Source organism: Adiantum capillus-veneris, chromosome 24 (assembly GCF_014529385.1).
Source record: "Adiantum capillus-veneris isolate H3 chromosome 24, ASM1452938v2, whole genome shotgun sequence".
NCBI classification, from domain to species: Eukaryota; Viridiplantae; Streptophyta; class Polypodiopsida; order Polypodiales; family Pteridaceae; genus Adiantum; species Adiantum capillus-veneris.
Genome location: NC_140954.1, coordinates 116076374 through 116096448, shown reverse-complemented (window position 1 = coordinate 116096448; position 20075 = coordinate 116076374). Strand labels below are relative to the sequence as shown.

At 42.7% G+C, this 20075-nt stretch overlaps 1 protein-coding gene across 1 annotated transcript; it reads left to right on the top strand.

Moving 5' to 3' along the window:
• Window positions 1–10328: 10328 nt before the first annotated feature.
• Window positions 10329–11333, top strand: LOC147426999 (cold shock domain-containing protein 3-like). The gene has a single exon (XM_086498400.1). It carries the CDS (start codon window positions 10461–10463, stop codon window positions 11079–11081), a length of 621 nt encoding a protein of 206 aa, XP_086354526.1. The 5' UTR covers window positions 10329–10460; the 3' UTR covers window positions 11082–11333.
• The last annotated feature ends 8742 nt before the right edge of the window (window positions 11334–20075 follow it).

Here is a 20075-nt window from a genome sequence, read left to right as displayed (position 1 = left end):
ATAGCCAAAAGATGTTAGTATAGGCTCTCAACTTTTCAACAAGCTTGGAGAAGGAGATGAAGTTCTTACTTCACACAATGAGAGAGAGAGAGAGAGAGAGAGAGAGAGAGGGTATATGGGAAAACATACCCCCTCCTTGCTTGGGTCGACTCCCTCTTCTAGCTCAAGCCTGAAAATGATTGGACCTCCTCAAGCCTGGACAATCACATGCTTTGTGCATATCAAGAAACAAGGGTAGCATTAGGAAAAGTGTCCTTCTTACCCCTTAAGAGAAAGGCTTGAATAATGATTAAATAGTTAGGCTCAAGCCTAACTATGTCTCTTTGAGCAAGGGGTGTCCCTTGGGTGAGGGAAAGGTCATTCAACCCCATCCCCTACTCTCTAGGCTCACCCCGGCCCCTCTTTTGTAGGCCCTTGTTTGACTTTCAAGCCCCTCAAGCACCTTGGCCCCCAAGTACCTGTTAAGTATGGAGCTTGATTTACCCTTGTAATTTTCTGTGGTAAAAACGCACATTTGTAAGGCCCCCATTATGAGGAGAAGCCATCGTGCGTGAAGGAAAATCACTCACCGGAAACCAAAATTTTCAAGGACAAGAATCAGGGGCAACTTTAAAGGCCGGAATATTCTTTTTCGCCGGAATATTATGGCCGGACGGCGGCCGGAAAGTGGTCGGAAAACAACCGGTCAGTTGGCCGGTGGCCGGTAGTCAATGGCCGATGGCCGGTGGTTGGAAGTCAATGGCCGGTGGCCGGTGGTCAGAAGTCAATGGCCGGTGGCCGAATTCAAAAGCGGACTTGTCTTCTCAAGGGCGGCCACACATGGGCGGATTGGAGGGTCCGATTTGGACTTATTCGCACAAGGGCGGCTACACATGGCTGTCTCTCATAAGAGAGGGCAGCCCTTTTGGCCTATAAAAGGAGGCCATTTCTACACACATTTCATAGTGTGAAGTTGATGCAACAAGGTGAGTGTGAGGTGGTGAGAGTGAAGCAAGGAGGGAGCTCCATTAAGGGTATAATCCCTTTGTAAACTACTTCTTGTTTTGAAGTACTAAAGCCATTGAGTGGCTGCTTTCCCATGGACGTAGCCCACATTGGGTGAACCACGTATATCGTGTGTACTCTCTCTCTCTACTCTATAATCTCGTGTATATAAATCTGTCTCTCTCCATTAAGTAATCTACTCAATTATCTATTTAGCTACGTCTTATTTCCTAACAACTGGTATCAGAGCAAGGTTTGCTCGTAGCTAAATTATCTCAAGGAAAGGATTCCTTGAATTGAGTGGGAGTTATGGTGGAGGAAGGGAAGCTCAAGATTGAGAAGTTCAACGGCAAAAACTACCAACATTGGAAGATGCAGATTGAAGACTATCTCTACCAGAAGGACCTCTATTTGCCACTAGGCGGTCTTGCGAAGAAGCCCGCAACAATGGCAGATGAAGCATGGATTGTCCTTGATCGAAAGGCACTAGGAACAATCTGGTTAAGCTTGGCGTCAACGGTGGCCTTCAATGTTTCGGAGATGAAGACCACGGAGGACTTGATGAAGTCACTTGACGACTTCTACGAGAAACCATCGGCATCCAATAAGGTATTTCTTATGAAGCGCTTGTTCAATCTAAAGATGGCAGAGAATGGTTCAGTTGCAGAACACCTAAATGACTTTAACACAAACATAAGTCAACTTCGATCAGTGAAAATCAATTTCGATGACGAAGTGCGAGCTCTCCTTATACTATCATCTCTACCGGATAGTTGGGACAGCCTTGTGATGGCTGTAAGTAATTCTATCTCTCTTAAGTTTGATGATGTTGTGGGTGTTCTCCTAAGCGAGGAAATGCGAAGGAGAAGCACAGGAGAATCATCAAGTTCTGCACTATCAGTGGAAACAAGAGGAAGGCTTAAGGAGAGGTTCAAAAACCAAAAGGGTCGTGATCGCTCAAGGCGCAGCAAGTCACGCACAAAGTCAGTTCTTGAATGTTGGAACTGCAGCAAGAAGGGCCACGTCAAGAAGGATTGCTGGTCCAAGAAGAAGAAGGAGACAGAGTCTCAAGACAACAAGCCAACATCAGAGGCCAATGTGGCAGGTAAAGTAGAGCAAGATGCTCTAATTCTCTCATTAGACAATGTGTCTAATTCCTGGATAGTAGATTCCGGGGCTTCATTCCATGTGACACCACACAAGCAACATTTCCAAGACTACACTAAAGGTAATTTTGGGTATGTATACTTGGGAGATGATGAAGCTTGTGAGATTGTCGGCAAAGGTACAGTTTCTGTCAAAACTGCTAACGGAAATGAATGGAAGCTTAAAGATGTTAGGCATGTTCCTTCTCTTCGCAAAACTTTGATCTCTACAGGACAATTGGACGATGAAGGTCACAACATTGTATTCGGAAACAAACGGTGGAAGATCTCAAAGGGATCTTTGGTGGTTGCCAAGGGTGAAAAAGTCGGTACACTTTACTTGTGTACTGTTAGCACGCAACCTTCAGCTTGTGCAGCAACTACAGAAGTTGACAGTGCGGTGTGGCACTACCGACTTGGGCATATGAGTGCCAAAGGAATGCAAATCCTTCAAACAAAGAAGCTTCTACCAGGTTTGAAAGAAGTGGACTTAGAGTTCTGTGAAGATTGTGTTTATGGTAAACAAAAGAGGGTAAAATTTCAAAAATCAGGAAATGAAAGAAAAAATAAAAAACTTGAGTTGGTTCATTCTGATGTTTGGGGTCCTGCAAGTACACCATCACTTGGTGGCTCATTGTACTATGTAACATTCATAGACGATGCGACGAGAAAAACATGGGTTTATGTCATGAAGAATAAATTCGATGTATTTTCCATATTTCAAAGGTGGAAAGCCTTTGTGGAGAATGAAACAGGTACCAAGGTTAAATGCCTCAGATCCGACAATGGAGGCGAATATTGCAGCCAAGCTTTTGAAAGCTTTTGTGCTAGCAATGGCATTCGGAGGCAAAGGACAACCCCAAGGACACCTCAACAAAATGGGATTTCGGAAAGGATGAGCAGGACAATCATGGAACGAGCACGAAGCATGCGGCTACATGCAGGCCTACCGCTTGAGCTTTGGGCGGAAGCTGTAAGTACGTCTGTGTACTTAATCAATCGGTCACCCTCAACGGCATTGGATGGGGGAGTTCCAGAAGAGGCATGGACAGGGAAACCGGTGAATTATGCATTTCTCAAAGTGTTTGGGTGTGAGGCTTTCATGCACATAGATAGAAGCCTAAGATCAAAGTTAGATGCAAAGTCCAAAAAGTGTTTCTTCATTGGCTATGGAGAAGGAGACTTTGGGTATCGCCTATGGAATCCTGAAGATGGTAAAATCTTAAGGAGTAGGGATGTAATTTTTAACGAACAAAATATGTACAAAGATTACTTGGAAAGAAAACAAACAAAAGAAACAGGTGATGAGTACATGGAGCTTGAGGACGGTGAAGACTCAAGGACTGCAAACGGTGACAATGTGCAACAACGTCAACCAAATGACGAGCCTCAACCTATTCCCCGAAGATCTACAAGAGCAAGTAAACCTCCAGAAAGGTTTGTTCCTTCCTTCAACCATCTCTTGATCTCAGATTCTGGAGAGCCGGAATCATATGAAGAAGCTATGCAACATGAATCCAAAGAAGAATGGACGAAGAGCATGCAAGTGGAGATGGACTCACTACATCACAACCAAACATGGGAGTTGGTTGAGTTGCCTAAAGGTAAGCGGGCACTTCAAAACAAATGGGTGTACAAGCTAAAGGAAGAAGAAGGTGGGAAGAAAAGGTACAAGTCTAGGCTTGTGGTAAAAGGTTTTTCTCAAAAGAAAGGTATTGACTTCAATGAAATATTTTCTCCTGTTGTAAAAATGAACTCAATTAGGCTTGTCTTAAGCCTTGTGGCTGCTCATGATTTAAATCTCGAGCAAATGGATGTAAATACGGCATTCCCTCATGGTGACTTAGAGGAGGAAATCTACATGCTTCAACCAAAGGGGTATGAAGTAAAAGGTAAGGAGAAAATGGTTTGCAGATTAAAGAAGAGCTTGTATGGTTTAAAGCAAGCATCAAGACAATGGTACTTGAAGTTTGATCGATGGATGTTGGATCATGGATTCACAAGATGCAACTCGGATCACTACGTCTACACGAAGAATTTGGGAGATGGGAAATTCATCATCCTAATGTTGTATGTTGATGACATGTTGATTGCAAGTGCTAACATGCAGGACATCAAAGACCTAAAAGAGGAGCTGTCCAAATCTTTTTCAATGAAAGATTTAGGTGCTGCAAAGAGGATACTTGGTATGAAAATATCAAGGGACAGGACGAAGAAGACAATAAAGCTATCTCAAGAAGATTACATCAAGAAGGTACTAGAAAGGTTTGCAATGCAAAATGCAAAACCAGTTTCTACACCTTTGGCTGGTCATTTTAAACTAACGAAGGATATGTGTCCAAAGACACAAGAGGAGATAGCCTATATGTCTAAAGTTCCATATGCTGCAGCGGTAGGTTCTCTAATGTATGCTATGGTCTGGACAAGGCCAGACATTGCACATGCAGTGGGAGTTGTGAGTAGGTTCATGGACAACCCAGGTAAAGAGCATTGGCAAGCTGTGAAGTGGATACTTAGGTATCTAAAAGGGACAACAACAAATGCTTTGTATTTTGGAGGAACTGATATTTTTCTAGAAGGGTATGCTGATGCAGATATGGCAGGTGACAAAGATACTCGAAGGAGCACTACTGGCTATGTGTTCACGGTTGGAGGCACAGCAGTAAGCTGGGCTTCAAAGCTGCAGAAAGTGGTTTCACTTTCTACCACGGAAGCAGAGTATGTAGCAATGACGGAGGCAAGCAAAGAAATTCTGTGGCTTCACAGATTCTTAGAAGAGCTTGGATTCAAACAAGACAATTGTGTCTTGTACAGTGATAGCCAAAGCGCTATCCATCTTGCGAAGAACTCAGCCTTTCATTCAAGGACAAAGCACATTGAGGTGAGATATCACTTCATACGCACTCTTTTGGAAGAGGGACAACTAAAGCTAGGAAAGGTGCATACAAGTGAAAATCCTGCAGACATGTTTACAAAGGTGGTCAACAAGGAGAAGTTGAGCTTTTGCTCATCTTCAATCGGCATTCAAGGATAAGAAGCCAGAATGGAAAGCAGTCACAGGGTTGGTTTGGAGATCACTCTCCAAGTGGGAGATTGTTAAGTATGGAGCCTGATTTACCCTTGTAATTTTCTGTGGTAAAAACGCACATTTGTAAGGCCCCCATTATGAGGAGAAGCCATCGTGCGTGAAGGAAAATCACTCACCGGAAACCAAAATTTTCACGGACAAGAATCAAGGGCAACTTTAAAGGCCGGAATATTCTTTTTCGCCGGAATATTATGGCCGGACGGCGGCCGAAAAGTGGTCGGAAAACAACCGGTCGGTTGGCCGGTGGTCGGAAGTCAATGGCCGGTGGCCGGTGGCCGAATTCAAAAGCGGACTTGTCTTCTCAAGGGCGGCCACACATGGGCGGATTGGAGGGTCCGATTTGGACTTATTCGCACAAGGTGGCTACACATGGCTGTTTCTCATAAGAGAGGGCAACCCTTTTGGCCTATAAAAGGAGGCCATTTCTACACACATTTCATAGTGTGAAGTTGATGCAACAAGGTGAGTGTGAGGTGGGGAGAGTGAAGCAAGGAGGGAGCTCCATTAAGGGTATAATCCCTTTGTAAACTACTTCTTGTTTTGAAGTACTAAAGCCATTGAGTGGCTGCTTTCCCGTGGACGTAGCCCACATTGGGTGAACCACGTATATCGTGTGTACTCTCTCTCTCTCTCTCTCTCTCTCTCTCTCTCTCTCTCTACTGTATAATCTCGTGTATATAAATCTGTCTCTCTCCATTAAGTAATCTACTCAATTATCTATTTAGCTACGTCTTATTTCCTAACAGTACCTCGAGCACCTTAGTCAGCAAGCACAACAAGAACCTCAAGCACCTTAGTCAGCAAGCATGACAAGCACCTCAAGCACCTTAGTTAGGTCAAGAGCGACAAGCACCTCAAGCACATGCTTAGCTTGTCTAGGGTCTAAAATACCCTAAGGTCCTAGGTTTAAGGACTTTTAACACTAACCTTTGGAGGTCTTTAATGAAGCTAACCCTAAGGTCTTTTAAGCTCCATTATCTAGTCATTGTTCTTTGATAGACCATATCTCTTTTGGACACATTGCCTTCTCTCCCTTTGGTCCCATGCTGAGATAGACCTAAAAACACATGTCTATATTCTAACTCTTGTTCCCATTTATTTCCCCACATTAAACGATCGGTTCAATGTGAGAAAATCATTTGGATTAGCTAGATATTGGTTTTTATCACACACACACACACACACACACACACACACACACACACATCTTGTTTGCTAGCTATCGACACTTGGATTTTTTGGCATTCCCAACAAGAGAAGCACTAGTACTAAGGTAAAGTAGTTGATTAGAGACTTGCCCAATTGAAGTTCTTGCCCAATCCATTATAGCTCTCATTGATAGCAGAAACATTGGTTTGCTACCACAAAGTTGCAGCATGATGAGAAGGAGGCTATGGTGTATCAATCCAGCTATGCAGCTCCTCGGACTCATCCCCCAACAGAGCCACCATAAAATAGTCACCATTATTATACTTTGTGTTATATGATATAACACAGCTAGAGCTACAAACATGGTTGGGGTTCTCTGTCCCCCATTGTGTTTTTGCCCCCGTGTATGATCGCTCTCATTTTGATTGTACCTTGATTATTCGTAGTGCCTTATTATTGTAATGGAATAATATTAAAAAGACAAGAGTAGCATCCAGGTGGTTGCAAATGCTCGTAGCCATAGATGCTACCCCTCCTTTCATCTTCAAGCATGGGCAGCTTCTTTCCCATCGTGGCATCCATCATGGGTTCCCAATCCTTGCCAGTGTAGCAGGCATAACAGCAAAGCTAAAGAGGCACCGTCCAATGCGGGCCAGTCCAGTGCAAGCACAACATGTAGTGCTTGGAGTCGTCATCCACTCCCGCATATCGAGAGAGTGGTGGTCCCCTTGCCTTGAGCAACAGGTGCATTGTGCACATTGTAGCCCCCATGGCCTTGCTTGAGAAATGGCCCAATAGGTGCAAGTGGGGTTCTCACCGCAAGTAGCGGAGTGTATAGAAAACTACCCAACAGCCTTGAGATGCGGGGAGTCCAAGAGGCACATAGCAGTCTCGAGCCATGGGGAGGTTCGAGAGGGGCTAATAAATCCACGGGCCAAAACTTTCATCACCATCGCCAGTGGCCAATATTGCCCTGCCGTGTGATGGGAGAATGGAGGAAACTAGCAAGAGATTTCTCTTCTATCGATCTTGGGAGTGATGGAGCTGTGATTTGGCCGTCCTGCTTTGTACTCACTTCATGCATGTTGATGATGTTACACTCATCAAAAGTGGGAGTCATGGCTTTGTGTAGAGAGCATTGCTGATATTGGCCATGGTGGATGTGGTAGAGATGGTTATGGTACTAGCCAAGGGTGCATTTCACATTGAGCATGGGTTTAAAGTGAGCACCAACTTCATCACAGTCTCTCCTCAGCATGTCATCCGACACTTCTCCAACTCTTCTCTCTCTCTCTCTCTCTCTCTCTCTCTCTCTCTCTCTCTCTCTCTCTCTCTCTCTCTCTCTCTCTCTCTCAACATGAGAAATTGTAGTTGAACAAGTGGCCATTTAGCCCTAACTCGATAGTCGCATGTCATTGACGTTACAGTCAAAGACCCATGGCCCCATCAATGCAACCTAAATCTTGGAACCAAACAGGCGTCACCCCCAAGGCTCACCTTGCTTGGCCCAACAACGCCGTTGTGTTTCTCGAAAGCAGTACAACAAGAGACTATCGTCATGCACCTACGGGAAGACAGAGAGTCTATGTAGGTTGCATGGAAGTACATGACGATATTCGCCTACAATGGATGTAGGTTGTTGCCTTGTTGCCCTAAGGATTTCAGACAGGTTTTGCCATCTTCTTGAGTTGATGTTCCACCCACCTTACTTTTTCTCATTAATGCATTATTTCTCATCCTCATTAACATGAGTACACGTAGTAGCTTGAATCACACTCTTGCACTTGAGAGCATACACTCTAATTGTATCCTAAATTAGGCTCCTCTTTGCATGAGAGAGAGAGAGAGAGAGAGAGAGAGAGAGAGAGAGAGAGAGAGAGAGAGAGAGAGAGAGAGAGAGAGAGAGAGAGAGAGAGAGAGATGAATGGTGGTGGTGTTTTCTACCATCGTTATTGAAAACAGATTCATCCATGGCAGCTAGCTGTGGCAATGGAACCTCGACAAATTATCGAGAAGCTCGTCAATTTCATTGCAAGGATCCACCCCTTGATTGCTTCAATATGGCAATGAGTGGTAGAAGCTTGAGGTCCGCTCTCTCTCTTCTCTTTCTCAAGCATGATTCCAAGCCAAGAATTATTTAAATACCTCTTGTTCGCACGTGCTATATGAAATTCTTACATAGTGGACTCCTGGGGAGTTACACAAGCATCTCTTCCACTTCAAGTTTCCATTCTACTAAGCTTTGCCTTCCTTCTTAGTGTGAGGCCTTCAAACCTCTTCATTAGCTCGAGGTTCCTTCGATGTTGATGGTGAAACTTCTGCAGCCGGGAGTTCGGAGCCATGTTCAGAGCCATCACTATTGCTCATATTAGGGAAAGGACTCCTCTTGCTCGCCAATCTTTGAAGCTTCCTATTCGTGCCTCTCCTTCTCAGTCAGAGAGAGACTAGTGGTTGGTAGGGGTTGAAGACAAAGAGAGGAGAAGAGAAAAGCACTAAATTTCAGTTCTAAAAAAAATCGTACTTTGATTGGGGAACTTGGGGAGTGATGGGAGAGGGAGCTTTGAGGTTTCTATGGTGATGAAAGACAAACGTTGGTGATGAAGCTTGCAGATGAGGCAAAATGAGCTGATGAGGAGATGGGTGGGGGCAATAATGGAAAGGGAAAAAGCAAATGACCGATTACTATGGCTACTATGGACCTGTTAAAGGGAACGATGGGTCCGGAAGCAAGCTTGGTGAGATAAGAGCACATAGTGTCGCCTTTCACATGCTATAAAATTGTATGCCATATGTATAAATATTAAACTAACCGTACCCGGTGGCTTATGTATCTATCTATATATCTATATATTATATATAAAAAGAGTTTTTTGATCCACATGGCTGCAAATGCTTGTAGCCACATGGATCTAAGCCCCCTTTTCTTTGAGCCATGCCTATGCCACGTAGATGTGTGTGTGTGTGTGTGTGTGTGTGTGTGTGTGTGAGTGAGTGAGTGAGTGAGAGAGAGAGAGAGAGAGAGAGAGAGAGAGAGAGAGAGAGAGAGAGAGAGTTCCTGCCGCGCGCCTGTGTGTGGGATACAATGTGCTATTGGGCAGATACACACATCCTCACATCAACTTCAGATTGAGACACGCCAATTTCGAGGGGTACCAGCAGAGGCTAGGATATGTCATTTATGTCGCCTAGAGCCAGAGACAGAGCTGCACTACACATGTCACTGCTTGGTATACTATGAGATACGAGGCAACTTCCATTGTCTGTTCAAAGAGGGTTTTGAGAGGAGTTTAGTCTCAAAACCTTTATCATCCGAGGCACGGTGTGCTGGAAAAAAAACCTAGGTTTAGTGTAATCCCACCTATAGGAAATTTACCTCTGAATTATAAACTTAGAGGTGCAAAACCTAAAATAATTTAATGTAAAAACCTTTAAATATAGTCAATGTACCCCTATAGATTTACATTTGGAGATTTTTCAAGTTTTTTGAAGAAATATTTATTTTTGGCATTGCCGATCACATACCCCTTTTTGTCACATGGCCCTACCTGAATTGGGACATTAGTTGGGGATGACCTTAGTGTCCAATCCATATTCTCTGTGTGGACTAGCTCTAATTGAGTTGCCCATACCTCAGGCTTAGGGTTAACTCTCCCTAATGTCATACCACTGCTGTAGGTGAAAACAACGATCTTTCATTACTTGAATAGCCTTTTTGCCGCCGTAGGCCGGCCACTCCACCGGAGGCGGAGGGAGTCTCAGTCGTGTGTGAATATATATATATATATATATATATATATATATATATATATATATATATATATATATATATATATATAATATCGGAACAATCCCAAGATATATGTTGGCAAGTTTTGAACTAATAAAGAGAGTAGGGCTGACGTGGGAGGAAAGGCATTTTCGATTCAACGTTTGTTTCGGACAAAAGAAGAGAGGAGTCGCCGTCGAGCACAATTTCTTAAACCCCTCTTCAACCCCCCTCCCCCTCTTCTATTCTGCTCATTCGCTCTCTGCGCACCCGAAACGCTCATCATACAAGCGTTAGCTGCGCCTATTCTCTCTAGGGTTCGCCCAGCATGCCTGATGCCGCAGCGCCCCAAAAGAAGTCCGGCAAGGTGAAGTGGTTCAATACGCAACGGGGCTTTGGCTTCATAGAACCCGATGAAGGAGGCGAGGACCTCTTTGTGCATCAGACCTCCATCGTTTCTGAGGGATTTCGATCTCTTGCGGATGGAGAACCTGTGGAGTTTGTCGTAGAAGAAGATGCTGAAGGCAGGTCCAAGGCTCTGGAGGTAACTGGGCCTGACGGTGCTCCCGTGAAAGGATCCAGTGGGTATGGAAGGGGCCGTGGCAGAGGTGGCGGTGGCGGTGGTTATGGTGGATATGGAGGCTACAGAGGTAGAGGAGGAAGAGGCAATGTGTATTCTGGTGGATATGGATATGGCTATGGTTATGATGGAGGCAATTATGGTGGAGGGTATGCATACAATACAGGTGGATATGGGTATGGTGCAGGCTATGGTGGGGGCCCTTGTTACAACTGCGGACAACCTGGCCATTTTGCCCGTGATTGCAATGCAAGAATTCCTGGGAGGCGAGCGGGATATGGAGGTGGTGGTGGTGGTGGAGGTAACCGATCATGCTACAGCTGTGGTGAAGTGGGTCACATTGCAAGGGATTGCCCTTCTGCAAACTAATGGCTGTGAACGGAACTAGGTAGAGTGCAATGCCTTATACCCTTAAGAAAACTTAAAGTCGAGGCATTTTTTTGGTGGAGGCCATGATGGAGCAAGCAGTGAATAGCCTCTCGCTTGCCAGCTGCTTCTGCTCCCTTACTGCATTTTTCATCTAGCGCAGTCTTGTTTTTTTGGGGTCTCTTTAGTCGAGAAGGCCAAATCTGGTCCTCCTGAAAGTCTTTTCATGTAATTAAATATTTTTTGCAACGATTTTCTTTTGAAGCACCCGCTTTTAAGTGGGTGGTGATCAACCCTGGTCTTCTTGCGGGGCTAATCCCTGCAGTGCTGGTGTCTTGGGTAATAAATTGGTGATCAAGATGGGGTATCATGCACTCCTTTTCTGCTAGCTATGCGAGTCTGTACATGAGCTCCCATGTATTTCATTATGTTACCGTCTTTTTTGTGCTATCTCTACATGTGGACACAGAAGGCATCAGAAAATTCTTTAATAATGAATGTAGGCATGAATATTGTTAGGACTACCTTGAGGTCGGTCACTGTGTGATCCTATGTCTCTTTCACAATGAATTTTTCTAAAGAAGTTACTCTGATATTGTGAATAAAAGGTCAGGCTGCAGTATGTGGCTTTGTTTTTAGTCACATGTATACGAAACAGATGGTTTTGTCTCATTGAGGGTTATATGATCTTACACACATGCGGGTTTTGTGGCTATGACTGGTCTTTTCTTTTGCAGCTTCTCGATTCATTTACATGGGTCTAGACAAACACTGAGAGCATTTCTAAAACACTACTAAGTTGTGAATTTGCCTAAAGTTGTGAAAGGTTTTCTAGAAGGCCCATGGGATCGGTTTACCGGAAATCCAATGTGCTCAGGTGTATAAGCAAAAGAGGCCCGAAGCTATATGGCACAGCTCTAGTTTGATAAAGTCAGTTTAGAAAGGGCATTGACAAGGGCTAAAATATAACCTCATTGGCAGTGTACTTGTTTGTTAGAGATTGTTATACATATAATCTTATGCAGTCTTGGAAGCATGAGAGCTTGAATAAATGAGATACAAGAATTACTACAATAAGTGAACACGGTGGTATAAGTTAATTTGTGGGGTAAAGTGTTAATGCTTATATCTAGTGTTGCTTATGATCTCAATTACAGGAGGAGAAAACAAAGGCAAAGCAAACTTTCTACAAGAAGTCCTTGTTGTTGAATGTTTAGAGACATAGTTTGGTGTTCACCATACTTGAAGAATGTGTAGTATCCGACCATAGATTGTAATACTCGTCCTTCGATCAGAAAATTGTTACAGAACTCATGATTACAAGGTCATTTGCCATTGAACCAATTATTAAGCAAACCCGTTCCTTTCCTAGGCAGTAAAAGCTCTCTCTCTCTCTCCTCTCTCATATATTGCTGATTTAACAGCTATGCTCTAGATCACCATGATAAGTCCTTGCCAAGAGCTATTACCTCAATTTAACGCTTGATGTTTTGAGGGCTTTGCTTTGACAGGGCTGCCTTGGTGAGAATAGCTTTACCCATGGTTTTTTGGAGACACTTTGTCCTGACTTTATGCAGTGGTTTTTAACATGTGATGAACTTGAGTATGATGCTACAGAGTTTTTCAGAGGGATTGGTTTATCTCAGCCCCACGGAGGGGCGGTCTTTGGACGCTATCAAGACAGTGCAGGCCTATGAAGACCCTAAACTTACTAAGTTAACAAACTTTTAAAGCTGTATAAGGGACCAGTCACTCCTTGGGGACTTGATTAATGTCACACCAACTCTATTGTCAAGGAGGACAACTTCCTTGACAACATCTTTGCATTTTGCAGAGGAAATTGTTTCACTGACTACTCGACTTCACGAAGATGAAGTCAACCCCAACCCTAGTGGAGCAATATATACTAACAGAAATTCCAACGGGGGCAAACCTGTCTCCGAGGAATCAGGGGAAGAGCGTGGCCCATCGCCGCTGGAGATCTTGACAGGGTAGAGGACCGACGTCAACTACAAGTTCACACTTGTGCCAAAAGAACGATCAAGTACTCCAAGGACCCAAAGTACGCGAAGTACTAAAGAACTACTCACTTGACGAGCTCCATCCACGATGCGTGATGCCACCCTTTCACCTCTGAAGCCGGCCATGAAGAAGATATTCCATTTGAGTGCAGAAAAGCATAAGTTTTACTCACAAGAAGAGTGACGACGCCCTCTAGCACAGGGTCAGTAAACTAATGAAGACCACAAAGGCTTCTCATAAGCAGAGCCGTTCAGCAAACTATCCTAGCTACTTGGGTTTGGGTCAGAAATCTAAGCAAGCAAGTCCAAGAAGAAGCGTGTCTAAGAGAATATGCTTAATAATACAGATGAAAGTGGGATGCAAAGCCTCTTATGACGGCTCAAAAGAGGATGATATCATGGCTTGTGTCATAAGGTAACACATCACTCTGCATCACATATCCTAAGTGGAAAAGCTATACATGCTATCACATGGGTCTACACATGGGTTTTGTCACATAGGCATTGACTATAGTAGGGGTTGTGCACATCTTGAGTTGGTGCATATGCGAAATACCATATGTCCAACAACCTCCCCTTGGGATTAGAACTACTGGCCGACTGCATAGAGATTCGCCACCACACACATTGATGAAAGCCACACAGACTCGTTGTCACACAGACTATGGCTACACATGCTAGAATAAGTGGTCTCATGAAATGGTGTCACACAGACTAAAGAATCCTCCTCTGAAGTGGAAGACCATCCATATCCCTACCCAATTAATGCAAAACAAGAAATTAAAAAAATATAAGGTGGCGATCAAGCTTGGTGTTTATTGATGCTCCAAGTGTGTGCACACATTATATATGGGTATAAGCATATTAACGTGTCATTGAAAATGTTGTCCCAGACAATGCTAGTTACTTGTGCTTGTTAGCATATATTGAAAACCAAAGAGCAAGTACAATTTCAATGTAAAGTGTCCAAAAAAATATATATTTTACTCCCTCCCATTTGGGGTGTGGCCTAGTTTTTCAGTTACTGAAGAGGACGTGGGGTACTAGAGTCTCTCTCTCTCTCTCTCTCTCTCTCTCTCTCTCTCTCGTTCGTTCCTTGTGTCGGGCATCCTGCATCGGAGTTGAGTTGTCAAAGCTGAGCTCTTTCCCTCACTCTTGGCATATACCTTCAGATATTGAAAACCAGCAGACATCATTATCGCAACTAGCTCCAATGTTGGAAATGGAAGCGCACTGTAATATGATGGTAAGCAAATCTTGTCGATAACCCACTCAATCCAAATGAAGTCATTGGTTTAATTGATCACATCATTGCATGTTTGGAGCTAGCATGTTTGGAATTACTGCATCAAGTGTTGACAGATATTCATTTAAGTGATTTCAAGTAAGTAATATATTATGCACGATTAAAGTCCTCATGAGGAAGAAGAAGGGAGCCATTTCAGGCAATGAATTACAATCCTAGGATCTCGCTCTTTCTATTATCAAGAAATATGAGAGAGAGAGAGAGAGAGAGAGAGAGAGAGAGAGAGAGAGAGAGAGAGAGAGAGAGAGGAGTAATCAGTGAAAGCACAAACAAATGAAAGTTGAGCGAGGACATCATGCCGTTGACGATGAGGAGAAAAAGAAAATCTCCTCTGAGATTGTGAGATCTTTCAAGAGTAGGACTAAAGGTTTAGTTACAAGAGCAAAGTGGGAAACCTAGAATCTTGTTTTCGCTTGTTCGGACAATCCATGATTAGTCTTTAGTAGAGGAGGCTGTTGTACAGAGCACAATTATCTCCAATGTCCGCAACACACTGGCTACAGTCAAGCAACCATGTCCTAATGGGGAGTTGTTTTTGAAGAATGAAGTATTACATATGATGTTGAATTTCAAAGGAAAACATGCCTATTGCAAAATTCTCCAAGGTCCTAAAAGTCAATCGTCGCACTTGTTCAAGGCGAAATCACGGAGGGCGAAGCTTGGTGTCGATGGTCGATTGTTTTCATTGGTTGCATGTCACAAGCAACACCATCATAGCCCTATCACAAATGAATTTAAGAATTTGATCTACACATTTTAGAGAGAGGAGACTAGTGTTTCACCCAAGAAGAAGGATGTTTGTTGAAAGAGTGGGGAGGAAAAGCTACATAAAACACCCTACGCACCTCCTAAACAAGTCTCATGTGATCAATCAAATACTTATGCCATAACTTATGCATTCTGTGTATTGCATCTCTAGTGCATAATAACTTGTATATATTGATCAATAGCATACTCATTTGTAGACTAATACTAATAACCACATTGTACATAATATTCAGAATGCTTGTTAACACGCTAAGTAAGATAGGTACATGCCAAGTAAGTTAGTTAGCCTACTTGGTATGCTGGTACACACTCTATGCTAGTAAGCATACTCAGTGTGATGTTCAACCAACTGCGTATGGTAGTTATCTCAATATTTATGCTAGTTAAGCGTTGCCAGTATGTTAATAAGCATGCAGAGTATGATGGTTAACACAATATGTATGCTAATTAATACCCTTTATGCTAGTGAGCATACTAAAAAGTATGTTGGATAACACTATATGTTATGCTAGTTAGCATACCTAGTATGCTATTTAGCATGCTGAGTATGATAGTGAACGCAAGGTTTATGCTAGTTAGCATTCCTAGTATGCTAACTATGCTGTTTAACATAATTGGCATGCTAGTTACTATGCCTAGTAATCTACCTAGCATATAGAGTATGCTAGTTAACACAATATCTATGTTGATTAACACCCTTTATGCTATTTAATATACCTAGTATACTCATTATCATTCTGAGTATGATGTAAAAAAGGTTTATGCTAGTTAGCATTCCTAGTATGTTGGGTGTGTTGTTTAGAAAAATGAGTATGCTAGTTAGCATGCGTAGTAATCTTACAGAGTATGCTAGTTAACCATTATGTGCTAATTAACACCCTTTACGCTAGTTAGCATACCTAGTATGCTCATTAGCATGCTGAGTATGCTGTTTAATACAAAGTTTATGCTATTTAGCTCCGTCGGTTTGTGGGTGGAACAAGGACGAGACTGCAACCTCGTGCCAATGTTCTCTTAGATTGCCCTCCAAAACAAGCCAGTTAGGATACCTAGTATGCTAATTACCATATTGGGTATTCTCAATTGCATAACTGGTATTCTGGTCAAAACCTAACCCATGCTAGATAGCATAGCATACCTTCTATCCTTTTTAGCACACATTCTATGTAGTTTAGCATACCTATGCTAAACTACATAATGATTATGCTTGTTAGCACAACTAGTATGCTAGTTAGCATCCTAGGTATGCTGATCAGAACATTACCCATGCTAGTTAGTATACCTAGCATGCTAGTTAGCACACATGCTATGCTATTTACATATGCTTGTTGGCACACTGAATATGCTAGTTAGCATACGTATTATGCTAATGAATAACATGGTATATGGTAGTCAACACACTTTGTTATATGCATGTTAGGATGTTGAATGTGCTATTTAACACTCCGATTTGTTTTCATGAACATGCTGGATGTCCTAGGTAGCAATCTGTATAATCCTGTTTGGATTCATTTATCCTAGTAAACATAGCGATCAAGTATGGATATTGCAGGTTGATCTCTTTCACAGATTCAATGAAAAACATCCATATTGCAAGATTGGCATGAGAATGTTTGAGATGTTGAAGCCATTCTTTTGCAGGCGACTGAAGGATGGATATACATGTTTTTACGAATACCATGTGCAGATGTCCTTTTTAAAGGACACATTGAACCACATGTGCTCTCATGCTTTTGGGATGCATGATGCGGGTTACGACTGTGTATCTGGTATCTGTGCCACATACAACAACATTAGCAAGGGTTTCTTGGCTTCACATCACATGTTCAAAGGTGTCACACAAATGTGGGAGTCTGTTCTCCGTCCAAAGCCAGCAGATGTAGTTTTCCATAGCAGAGAATGCCTGATGGGAGACTGTAAGATATGTGGAGTCAAGAGGTTAGAATTATGTTGCTTGGAGATAGCAAAGCCATGTAAGACTATTACTGTGAAAGTATTTGCATATGTAGAAGCAAAAGACAAGCAAGGAAACAATAATACTCTTCAAAAGAAAGGGAATGTGCCCGTGTATTTTGAGAGGTTAAAGAGGGGGATGTGGACATGGAAGTCACACTATAAAATTTTGGAGGTCTTTTGGAGGGCCTTTTAGTAGAGAGAGAAAAAAGAGCTCCTCCAATGAGAGAAGACCCAATGTTACGTAGAAACATAGGCTGATATTAATAAAAATATAAAAAAGGTATAACCTACTCATTCAATGAGCCAATGATCCTTGAAAATGGCCACCTGTCCATTAAATGCGATTGTCTTTTTTATAAGGTCGGTGCTGCTCATTCAATACGGCTTTTGGCATCATTGAAATTAAAAATAAATCACAAAACTATCAACTAGTGTCAAAATTTGAAGATTTTGATATTGCCAATGTGTTTGGAACGTCCAAAAACCTAAAAATTGATTGTCTACTTGCCCTGTTCTGACACCCGGAGAGGGAGAAAATGCCAAAAAACCCCTAAAAAAGGGTTTTAGCCGAACGGCGCGTGAGGGGCACTCTAACTTCTTATGGAATGGCCTCTGTGTGCCGTTCGGCTAAAACCCCTTTCAGGGGGTTTTTATATTTATAGAGAACTTCTTGTGAAATGGCTTCTGCGATTGAAACCCCCTTTCAGGGGTTTTTATATATATAAAGAACTTCTCAATATATATATAATATCTTTGTTTATATATATCTTGTGAAATGGCCTCTACGGCTAAAACCCCCTTTCAGGGGTTTTTATATGTATAAAGAACTTCTCACTATATATGTTCTTTATTTATATATAGTGTTATACATATAAAAACCCCTGGAAGGGGGGTTTTAGCCGAACGACGCGCAAAGGCCATTTCACAAGAAGTTAGATTGCCCCTTGCACACCGTTCGACTAAACCTTTTTTAGGGTTTTTTTTTGGCATTTTCTCCCTCTTCGAGTGTCAGAACAGACAAGTAGACGATTGACTTTTAGGTTTTTGAACGTTTCGAACATATTAGCAGTGCCAAAATCTTCAAATTTTGACACTAGTTGACAGTTTTATGATTTTATTTTTAATTTCAATGATGTCGTGTCATAAAATCTAACATCTAACCAACCCAAATGATTTTATTATATTAAAATGATTATTTAATGTGGGAGAATAAATGGGAACAAGGGTTAGACCATAGACATGTGCCTACAGATCTATCTTAACACGCGGCCAATGGTAAAGGGGTTCAAATGAGAGATGGTCTGTCAAAGAGAAAGGCTAGCTAATGGAGCTTAAAAGACCTTAGGGTTAGCTTCATTAAAGGCCTCCAAAGGTTAGTGTTAAAAGCCTTTGACCTTAGGTAAGCTAGGGCTAAGCTTGAGGTGGGAATCCAACCCAAGCTTAAGGTGCTTGTCGTGTTTGCTGACTAAGGTGCTGGAGGTGCCGGTCGTTGTGCTTGATGACTAAGGTGCTTGAGGTGCTTGTCGTGTTTGCTGACTAAGGTGCTGGAGGTGCCGGTCGTTGTGCTTGATGACTAAGGTGCTTGAGGTGCTTGTCGTGCTTGCTGACTAAGATGCTTGAGGTGCTTGTCGTGCTTGCTAACTAGGGAGCTTGAGGTGCTTGTGGGAACACTACCCAAGCTTGAGGTGCTTTGTCATGCTTGTTGACTAAGGTGCTTGAGGGTAAGGTGTTCTAAAAGTCAAATATAATCCCTACTCAAGAGGGGGCGAGCCCTAAAGCTAGGGGGATGAGAGAGAACACACACACACACACACACACACACACACACACACACACACACACACACACACACACACACACACACACACACACACACACACACAAGGAAAGCCCAAGCCTCAAGAGGCACCAAGGACACATGTCAAGCCCCTACCTATGTTGCCCTCATGCTGTGCCTAAAGCCTATTGGTTGGCCTCCCAAGGGGTCCAATGATAAATTAGATAATTTAATTAATTGTTTTTCCATTTATCAAGTCCTCTCTCTCAAAGGGGAAAGGGGGACACTTGTTCCAAGGCTACCCTTGTTGCTTGATATGCCACTTGCATGTGATTGGCTAGGCCTAGAAGGGTCCAATGAGCTTCAAGAATGAGCTACAAGGGGGGTCGATCAAAGCAAGAAGGGGGGTTTCTTGGGGGGTATACTCTCCCACATACACTCTCATTGTGTAAAGGCAAAGTGCAAGAGCACCATCTCCTTCTCCAAGCTAGTAGGGAAGTTGAGATCCTACACCAACACTCTTGGCTATAAAATGCAAATCCAACCAAGATCCATGCTTCAATGCGTAAGCTTGCCATCTTCTCTATATTCATTACTAGGCTATTATGTATGCTAGCAAGAAGAGTTTCCACCTTCGAAGGTGAAGGAGGCCTTGGAACTCAGGCTTAAGATAGTTAATGCTTTTACAAAGTTTATGTTATGCTCGTGATGCATGAAGCTTTCCATCTTCATTGCATCACCTAGGTCACAAGGAACACAAAGATTTTATTGTACCAAGTCTCTTAATGGAAGAATCTATAATACAAATGCCTATTGGAGGGGGGACCGGCTCCACATAAGTCCGGTCCTCAACTGTTGTCAGGTTCTCTAAACTCTCTCTCTTGCAAAAGTATTGTTCATGCGAAGTTAATTAAGTACTATGTTTATGTTGCTACCACCAATTAAGTTCATCCTCTATGCTCTCAAAGTACTCTCACAAAAATTTTCTCTCTAATTCTCTTAATTCCGGTATTCTCAAAGTACATATGCCATTTTCATTACATTGGTATCAGAGCTTACGTCTCTCTTGAAATCATAGTCGTCTTCACTATGAGGTAGAAGAGATAAAGCCTTTAGCCATTAGTCAATCTTGCTTAGCGGGTAGAGGATCCTTTTTTACCCTACGATAT